At 47.2% G+C, this 10,343-nt stretch overlaps 1 protein-coding gene across 1 annotated transcript; it reads right to left on the bottom strand.

Annotated features, from left to right (window-relative positions):
* Nucleotides 1-8,549: 8,549 nt before the first annotated feature.
* Nucleotides 8,550-9,449, bottom strand: LOC124666086 (acidic endochitinase-like). Its single transcript, XM_047203436.1, has one exon. It carries the CDS (start codon nucleotides 9,447-9,449, stop codon nucleotides 8,550-8,552), a length of 900 nt encoding a protein of 299 aa, XP_047059392.1.
* Nucleotides 9,450-10,343: the final 894 nt, after the last annotated feature.

The raw sequence follows: 10,343 nt of genomic DNA, 5'->3' as shown, positions 1-10,343 counted from the left end.
TAGGGACGGCCTCCACCCACTTAGTGAAATAATCTGTAATGGCCAGAACCCACTCATGGCCTTTGCTCGATGGAGGATTAATTTTGCCGATCATATCCATGCCCCAACCTCGAAACGGCCAAGGCTTGATGATGGGATTCATCGCTGATGCAGGTACCATCTGAATACTCCCAAACTTCTGACATGCTTGACACCCTTTATAGTACTTAAAACAATCCTCAAGCATGGTGGGCCAATAAAATCCCGATCGCCTGATCAGCCATTTCATCTTATGAGCCGATTGGTGAGTTCCACAGGCGCCTTCGTGTACCTCGTGTAAGAGCCGATTCGACTCGGCCGTTCCCAAACATTTGAGGAGTAACCCTTCCAAAGTTCTGTAGAACATGTCATCCCCAATAAGGACATACTTCATGGTCTTGTATCTTATCCGTTTAGGTGCCCCCGAGCCGAATCTTTCAAGTAATTGAAGATATCGGCTCTCCAGTCATCTGGCTCCAGGAACTGTACCAGAACATCGGCTCCATCTGCTACGTCCTTGTAGCCTGACGCCATCTGTGCGAGATCGTTTGCCTCGGTATTTTGTGACCTTGGGATCCAATTGAAGTTTAGGTACCTAAATTGTGCCATTAGCTCACGGCATTGCATCCATAATGGGAAGAGCGACTCGCTTTCGCATCTATATTCCTCCGTGAGTTGGGAAATCACCAATTTGGAGTCTCCAAAAAGCTCCACGGCTTCTGCCCCGGCTTCCAATAGCAACTCCATTCCCTTGTGTATTGCTTCATACTCAGCGACATTGTTGGTGCAAGGGGTAGGTAGCCTGATGGAGAAGGAATATGTTGCCCCCCGAGGCGACACGAGTAGAATGCCGATGCCGCAACCATCATCACAAACCGATCCATCGAAAAACATTGCCCATGCACGCACAGACAGTGCTGCTATATCAGTGTTGATTCGTTCAGCAATAAGATCGGCCAACGCTTGTCCCTTGACTGCTTTCGCAGGCTGATACCGGATATCAAATTCTGATAATGCAAACATCCACTTACCGAGTCGGCCTTTCAACACAGGAGCCGACAACATATGCTTGATGACATCTGATTTGCATATGACGACAATTTCCGCTGACAGCAAGATGTGATGAAGCTTGGTGCAGGTGAAAAATAAGCAGAGGCACAACTTCTCGATCTCAGGGTACCTAGTTTCTGCATCCAACATCCTTCTGCTGAGGTAGAAAACCACTTTCTCCAGACCATCATAAACTTGCACCACCACTGAGGCGATGGAAGTGTCAGCTACTGACAAGTAAATGTAGAATGGCCTGTCCAGCTGGGGCGGAACCAACACAGGTGGCTTCGTTAGATACTCCTTAATCTCGTCAAATGCTTGTTGTTGCTCTGCCCCCCAGCGAAACTCCTCATCAGATTTAATTTTTACCAACCCCATGAACGGCTCAATTCGTCCTGACAGATTGGAGATGAACCTTCTGACGAAATTGATTTTGCCGATGAGACACTGGAGTTCCTTCTTCGTGGTAGGTGGCTTCATTGTTCGCACTGCCTCTTGACTTTTCAGGCCGATCTCAATTCCTCGTTCATGAACCAAGAAACCCAAGAATTGACCGGCCGTTACACCAAAAGCACACTTCTTTGGATTCATTCTTAGTCCGAACTTTCTAGTTCGGTCCAGGACGTGTCGCAAATCTTCCAAGTGTCCTTCCACTGAAACAGACTTGACTACCACGTCATCGATGTAAATCTCCACCAATTTGCCGATCAGATCATGAAAGATGTAGTTCATGGCTCTTTGGTACGTTGCGCCGGCATTCTTCAGTCCAAATGGCATGACCACATATTCAAACAAGCCCACCGAGCCCGGTACTCTGAATGCAGTCTTGTGTATATCTTATGGAGCCATAAAAATTTGGTTGTAACCGGCATTGCCATCCATGAAACTCAAAACCTTATGACCAGCAGCTGCATTGATCAACGTCTCTGCTACCGGTATTGGGTACTCATCCTTTGGAGTGGCTCTATTGAGATCTCGAAAGTCTATGGCGACGCGCCATCGGCCGTCCTTTTTCTCTACAGACACGATGCTAGAAATCCACTCAGCATACCTGCATGGCCTGATGAACCCGGCGTTCAACATTTTCTCGATCTCTTTCTTGACTTCTTCTAAAATTTTGGCCTTCATCTGTCGTGCCCGCTGCTGGAACGGCCGAAATCCTTTCTTAAGAGGGAGCCGATGCTCAATGATGCTCCTGTCTAACCCGGGCATCTCTGCGTAATCCCAGGCGAAACAATCTGGGTATTCTTTCAATAAAGCTATCATCAGGCTCCTCAGATGCGGATCTAACTTTTTGTTGATAAATGTTGGTCGTGGCTTATCCCCAGGACCAATGTCAATCTCTTCTAGCTCATCAGCTGATGTAAACCCATACCCTAGCTTCCCGTCGCCTGCTAGATCGATGCTGAACACAGGCAAAACGTATGGCAAGGATAATTTTGGCCGATTGCTGGAATCGGCCTTCTTCTTGATTGCATTGCTCAATGAGGGTTTACAACTTATTGGTGCTCTATGACGACTACGTGACATGCTTGAGGTGAGATCATTGCTTTTTATTTTTTGGGGCCGATCGCAGGGATCGGCCTTGCCACGTACGTCGATTGATGTTGCTCTTGCTACTCTGTCAGGCCGGTGGATAAGACCAGCCTCACCCCGTTTTTTGAAGCTTCGATGCGCTCACAGCCGTCCAAACTGATTCCAGAGATCGGCTCTTGGTCGTCTGCATCCCAAATATTCATGCCAGCTAATGAGATCTCGATCGAGTCATCTGCATGAACGACCTCCACTTCATCTCCATCCCACTGTATCAGGCATTGGTGCATTGTAGATGGAATGCAGCAGTTGGCGTGAATCCAATCCCTCCCTAGCAGGACAGCGTAGGTGCTCTTGCTGTCGACGATGAAGAATGATGTAGGGATGGTTTTTCGGCCTACGGTTAAATCCACGTTCAGAACGCCTGGTGTCTCTGATGCTTGGCCGTTGAAGTCGCTTAGTGTGACGTTGGTTTTGATCAGATCTGCATTAGAGCGTCCCAAACGCCTTAACATGGAGTATGGCATTATATTGACTGCCGCTCCTGTGTCAACCAACATCTTGCCGACGGGCTTCCCATTGATATAACCTTTCAGGTACAGGGCCTTCAAGTGTTTGTAGCCCTTCTCTCGTGGCTTTTCAAAGATAACTGGCCGTGGACCGCAGTCAAACTGTGCTATCGGCACTTCCTCAGTTCCTGGAGCTCGAAACTCCGATGGAAGTATGAACACCATATTTGTGCCAGCCGATGCACTCGCATCGGCTTTTACTTGCTTGGGGCGCCATTCTTTCTTCTGTGGACGACTCTCCTCGTCCAAAGTCTGCTGAATTTTCACGGCCAGATCAGGCCGAGCTTTCCTCAACGTGTGCAGGTACTGCGCTTCGGCTTCCTCCAAGTTACGTAGCCGCTGAACCCTACGCTTTTGAGAGTGGCTGAGTCCATCAGGACACCACCTTGGCCGGTGGTATCTGTCCTCTTCTTCATCTTCTGACTCCTCAAAATCTTCATCTTGAGATGACTCAGCTCGTTTGTTCTGTGGTGGGAGAGGCCCTAGACGCTTGAAAACTGACACTTCTCCTGCGTCCTTCTTCTGCCGTCTACACTCCGGGCAGTTTTCGATTGTAGGCAATCGGCTCATTCCTGAATCCCAGCAGTGCTTAAAGAAAGGACAGTCCCAGTGTCTATCCATGTCCTCCTGCTCTCTTGACCTCCCTTTAGCGCGGCGCTCATATCCTTCGTCGTCTCTATCGTACCGACGATATCTTCCATTGTCTACGTCAGATCGACGATATCTTTCGTCTACTCTGTCATATCGCCGATGTCGGTCGTACTGATGCTCATATTTATTCAGGAGATGCGCGGAGAGCGGTCGTTGGTACCGCACGTTTCTCACTTGTTCCTCGGTGAGATACCGTCTATCATCATATCTGGGCCGGTCGCGTGGATCGGCCTCCTCCTTATCTTTGCCACGGGAGTGACTGATGTCTTCTTTATCCTTGCCATGGCGGTCTACAGGCCCTGCCATGTTAACCTCAAATGAGAAACTGGGCCCGCACCCCGCGGAGTGATTGAGTTCCACCAAGTTAACACCAGGAAACGGGTGCGTGTCTACTTTCATGGCAAACTGACCGAGGATCAGACGGCCCTGTTCTATCGCCATTTGGATCTGCCGACGCAACACTTTGCAGTCATTGGTGGCATGGGTGAACGAGTGATGCCACTTGCAGTACGGTCTCCCGTTCATTTCTTGCGCCGTAGGGATTTTATGGCCTTCGGGTAACTTCAGCTGCTTTTCTTTCAGCAATAAATCGAATATCTGCTCAGTTTTGCTTATATCGAAGTCAAACCCTTTTGGAGGCCCTTGTGGTTTTACCCATTTGCAGGACACGGGAACTGCCCCCCGAGCCCATTCAGCCACGGCCACTTCCTGGTATTCTGCAGAATCCTCAACTTCTTCTGTCTCGATCAGGCCTATCGGACGCTTGAACTTGTCTTGGTACAGTTCTGGGTGGCGCTGCTCATACAGAGTTAACTTCTGGACCATGTGCGCCAGTGAACTGTAATCTACTTGGAAAGCCAGATCCTTGATCGGCGCTGCGAGGCCCAACATTGCCAGCTCGACTGCTTCCTTCTCATTTAGACGAGCCGAATAACATCGGTTCTTAACAGTCCTGAAACGCTGGATGTACTCCGACACTGTTTCTCCGCGTCTTTGTCGTACCTGTGCCAGATCGGCAATGCCAGCCTCGGTAGCCTCTGAGTGATATTGGACATGAAACTGCTCTTCCAGTTGCTTCCACGTCCGGACTGAGTTTGGTGGCAACGAGGTGTACCACCCAAAAGCCGATCCCGTGAGAGACTGCGCGAAAAACCTCACACGTAGCGGATCTGATGCTGAAATCATGCCCAATTGTACCAAATATCGGCTTACGTGCTCGATCGAGCTAGACCCTTCTGATCCATTGAACTTTGAGAACTCAGGGAGCCGATACTTGGGTGGTAGTGGGATCAAATCGTACTCGTCGGGGTACGGCTTGGAATAGCCGATTGTTTTCCTCTTTGGCAGGATGCCGAACTGGTCTCTCAAGATGGTACTGATTTGTTCCACAGTATGAGCTATAGGGACCGAGCTTTCATGACTCGTTCCGGTGGCATACTTAGCTAGCCACGCCTGTTTGTCGGCGTCTGCTCCAGAAATCCCTGCCGATGCAAGCTGGTTCGTGCGCTTCAAGTTATTGCAGTCCGACACGTATGTGCACACGTATCCATGTGGGATCTCTTTGGGTGGCTCATAGAGGAATTGGCAATCGCCAGGATCGCCTCCAACCTTGTAGACGACGTACGCCGGTGAACCCTGAAGCTCTGGAGCTGTAAGCGCGAACGGCAGCGGCGGTCTGGTCTGGAACGGTATTTCCCCCTGGTGAGTTCCTAGGGCAGGTCCTGACGGAGAGTACTGATGCTTCATGATTTCCTGAACCACGCGCACTGCAATGCGCTCGAAGGAGTTCACTAGGCTCTCAGAATGACGGTGTATAGAATGAGCCACCATGTAATTGAATTCCTGACGCAGAGCTCTGGTGCGTTCCTCTGAAGGGGTAGACAGATCTACTTCGTCGAGAACACCTTCGGGTGAGAACCCTTTCCACCTGATGCCATGCGAACGGGTCTTCGTGAAAGAGCCGATGAGATCGGATTCGAAGACGGCTTTAATCTCATCATACTTCTTCTTGTGCTCCTCAGGCAGCTCTTGGTACGTGACTGGTTCGTCAGCCACCTCAGCTGCAGATTTCGACATAGCTACTGCAGATGTCGACGTACTTGCGGCGGATGTCGAAATAGTTGATGTTGTTTGTCCCACCGGGCGTGCCAGAATGTGTTGCCTGCCAAAACCCACCGGCGAGCAGCGACGAGCAACACGAAGAGCCGGGAGGCTCCCAGGACTGCTGGTGGGCCCTGGTCCCTCGGGCGACGGCCCGCAATGCTCCGGCACACGTCCTGGCGGTTGCAAGGGCGTGCCACCTGACCTATACCTGGTCAGGAAGGTGATGGATTGCTTCAATTAGTTTCCTGCATGGCAAACACGTAAACATTAAATACGAGCCCCGATCGGCTCTTAGGTTGTCCTGTGAATCGGCTTAAAGAGCCGATTGCCCCATGATTCACGTCGGATTTACAATGACATGGGGACCCTGCTTTATCAATGCAAAGTTAAACCAATCTACGACAGTTTAGGGTTTTCACCGCATGACCGGAACATCCTACACGTAGTTGAGCCTAGAGATACGAAAGATGATGGAAAGCTAGTCCCAAAAGAGGCCTAAAAACCAACATGAAGTCGATTCCCGGAACAATCCCTTCTAGGGTCAGCCAACTACACCTTACGCACTACCGGATCGTTCAACCCGTTTGCAAGGCCTAACCATGCGGATATCAAACTAATCCTTGGAGAACAAGGAATAACTATAACAGATCGGATCTACCAAATAAAGATTAAGCAAGATGCTGCCCTTACACCCGAGATAGGTGTAAGGGCAGCTAGATATTGAGGGACAGCGTAGCTAAACAAGCGTAACATTAAAGCATCGACGTCAACCCCAAAACATCTACGATAAGGGTGTTGCTCGCCATCAAAAAGGCTTCAGCACGAGCAACACCAGCAACGAATAAACAGATACTGCCTAGATCGCAAGATGCGATCTAGGCAGCATGACGCTTACCCGGAAGAAACCCTCGAAACAAGGGGTGGCGATGCGCCTGGATTGGTTTGTTGTGAACGTGATCGTCCTCTTTCTCAATAACCCTAGGTACATATTTATAATCCGTGGACTTTCTAATTCAGGAATAAACCTAGTCGTGTACGAGCTAAATTCTATCTCTTAATTCTAAACTAAGATGCAATCTACCATAATGTACAGATACACGGGTAATCTAGCCCAAATTCTCGCACAAGGCCGATTCAGAGACACTTCGTGTACGTATCCTCCAAGCCCATCTCAATTACAGCCCATCTTCTGATTTGGCCAAAATCTGGTGATAACACATGGTTGCAAGATCAATGAACAAATATCATATTGTTTCCTAAAACACTTGCGGAAGCTAAATGTTAAGATATTCACGTAAAAAGTTGTACTCATAAAGGATGACCTTCCTATACGTAAATGAAATGTGTGTAATAAATAATGTTTTTGTGATTCAGAAACATTGAGCATTTTAATGACATGGAATTGGTTTTACACACATGGCAACACACTCCACAACAATATGAAAAAGAAATAGAGAATCAGAATAAATAGATTCAAAAAAAACTCGAAATAAATGAATTGAATGAAACAAATAAGTGAAAATAAAGAAATTTAAGAACACAAAGTTAAGCAAAAAACTACAAATCCTAAAAAAATACGGATACTTTAAAAATAAATGTGAGAATCTTATAAACGTAAAACTTAGAAACAAGGGGAAGATATGAAATATTTTAAGTATTCCAGAAAGTCAAGAAAATCAGAGAATTTTCACAAATAATACATGTTCTTTATGAATCCCTTAAAATTATTTTATTTCATTTATTTTTTCAATTTAATTATTGTTTTTCCATAATATTATTCAATAACATGTTCCGCTTATTTTTAAAATTACACTTTTTTTTATTTCCGGCATTCATATTTTTCGAGGTGCATCACTCGTCTTTGAAGGAAATCCTAACGATTAGTTCCTACAAGCACAATAATGTTTTTTATTAATTAGTAATGTAAGGTTGATTTTGGTTACAAATGCTTAACTTTTGAAAATAAGATAAAAAAACAACTTGAGGAGATATCAAATGAAATGAGGTATTGGGTGCATCAAGCCATCGTGTTTTGACTCGTAGCGGGTAGCTAGCTAAACAAATGTTTATGAAAAGGATTTCATCAAAGAAGATCATCGTTGCTAATCACAAGTTCACAACACTCGTCTATACCTAAAATGTTACGATAGTTCAACATGGACTACATATAGATTGAAATTAGTAAAGATGCACACTTAAATACATATGGATGCATACAAACACGGAGAAAAATATGGAACATTTTATAATTCTGAATGGATTGATACCAAAGAACTCGATGAGGTTGAATGAACAAAACACGATTATTGTAGTTATGGTGGTCAATTACACACATAGAGCCTTAAGAATTAAGGATTTTACATAACACCAACAATTATATATCCGGGGCGAAAAAATGTCAACATAATAGAACTTAGCTTCGAAATATCAATTGTGTACCTTTTTAATCATCATTACACATACATGCATATCTCTGGAACACTGTTATGCCAACTACCAATATATATGATCTCGTCTCAAGGAATTTACACACTATAATATGATAAAGAACATGACGGGCACACGGCACTGAAATGCCGGACATGTGTAATGACGTGGATAAAGTGCCTTACACAACGGAGAAAATCACACATAGCTCTTGATGGCGGAACTATATCCGCTCTGATCATCGTAGTACTTAGACCACAACATGACGCCACCGTACTTGGGCGAGCCCTTGATGAGCGGTAACACACGTGACGTGAGCTCGTTGGCAGGAATGAATCCCGTGCCTGCCGCATCCTTTGAGCTGGAAGCTGGCAGTCCCAGAAAGATCTTACCTGCCGGCACCGATACCCACTTATTCCACGCATCCATGAACGCAGTGCGCCCTGCGTCGAATTGACACTCCTGATTGTTATAGAACTGCACCCACACATAATCAAACAACCCTGTGCTGATTGCGCCGCCATCCCACTCATCAGGGAAAGGGCACTGCGGTGCCGCGCTCAACAACACCGTCTTCCCGCCGTTGTTGCCCAATTTCTTGAGGTCTGTGGCGAGGTTGTTCCAGAACTTAGCACCGCCGAGCTCGATGTCGAAGTCGATGCCATCGAGTACAGCGTCGCCGAGGGGGCGCGAGGAGGAGGTGCCACCCAAGAAGTTGTTCCACAGGTACATGGCAACCTGACTAGCATCACCGGGGGACGTGAGGCCATAGTTCCCATCGGCACCGCCAATTGACAGGAGAACTTTCACGCCACGTCTCTGGCACGAGCTGATGTCCTTGCTTTGGCTTCTGCAGCCACCAGACGAAGGATCGCAATGGCTTGCAAGGTCTAGCTGTGGTGTCTGGCCTTTGCCGAACTTGGGAAGGAACGCCAGAATGACGAACTCATAGTTCCCTGATGCGCATGTTTCGGCAAGCGAAGCCTCGCCGTCATTCTGGCCCCAGTAGATGGCGATGCTGCCTGCGTGGCACGTCGCAAGGAGCGCCAAAAAGAATAATGTGATGAGCTGAAAGGGAGTAAGAGCTCGGCTTGCCATGTCTGGGCTTGCGATGAGTCGGACTGTCGGAGCGTGCCTAGCTGCCAGATGCTCACTTGAGAAATAATACCCAGCCACTAAGGTGTGCTCTGTGCCTCTGTATTTGAGTTGTGATATGGCTACTGCGTACGTCTGGGTTTTTATAGTGGCTTGATGAAGCATCCCAGCGTCGTAGAGTCACGGATGCATTTTAGCAGCTACTCCGTAGCTTTCATGCCGTGGCTCCTCCGCTCTTGCATCTGAATTTACCGATAGCTGCAGCGCCAAAACGTTCCGTTGCGGTTGGCATGTTTCCGTGGTCATCTTACTCGGACTGGTCAACGGTTCATCAAAGATTAGTGAAGCAGCAGACTGCGTTCAAATCACACACTTTTTTTTTTCCTTTTTCGATGAAAATAAAAAACACCCCACCTTATTAAACTGGAACACCAACAATACGGGCGATAAAAAATTGGGCCTTCTTCTCCGTTCGCTGTCTCAGCGGAGTGCCTGGCAAGATGCATAAAAGTCTTACACAGTTGGTGATAGTTTACTGCGGTACATAGTGCCGATAGTTTAATTATTTGCATCTTGAAGTAAACTCCACGATGGTTAATGCTTAAATGGAGCGAGCATATTTGCAATGGCCCTGAATAGAGGAATATGAAATATTCCTAATAAATTTGGTTTTTTTACTACTCATCCAAATTAGCAACTTCACAGAAATTATAAATTGAATACACCAGCAAATGTAAGAACGGGACGGCGCCGGTCCGCTCCGCCCCCGGTGGCCTTGGGGCCTTGGAGGTGTGACCGACCACTGCCTCTCGCCGGGTTTTCGTTCTTTGTTGGGTTATTTTCAGCGTCTTCTTCGGATGGTGAGGCGGCGGCTAAGTCAGAATAAGGTCCTTCCCG

The sequence above is a fragment of the Lolium rigidum genome, chromosome 6 (genome assembly GCF_022539505.1).
Source record: "Lolium rigidum isolate FL_2022 chromosome 6, APGP_CSIRO_Lrig_0.1, whole genome shotgun sequence".
In the NCBI taxonomy this organism is placed as follows: domain Eukaryota; kingdom Viridiplantae; phylum Streptophyta; class Magnoliopsida; order Poales; family Poaceae; genus Lolium; species Lolium rigidum.
The sequence above is the reverse complement of the archived record's forward strand: the minus strand, read 5'-3'. Positions and strand labels throughout refer to the sequence as shown.

Bases quoted from the DNA above. Each gene is read 5' to 3' on its own strand.
- LOC124666086 (XM_047203436.1), bottom strand. From the start codon at position 9,449: ATGGCAAGCCGAGCTCTTACTCCCTTTCAGCTCATCACATTATTCTTT.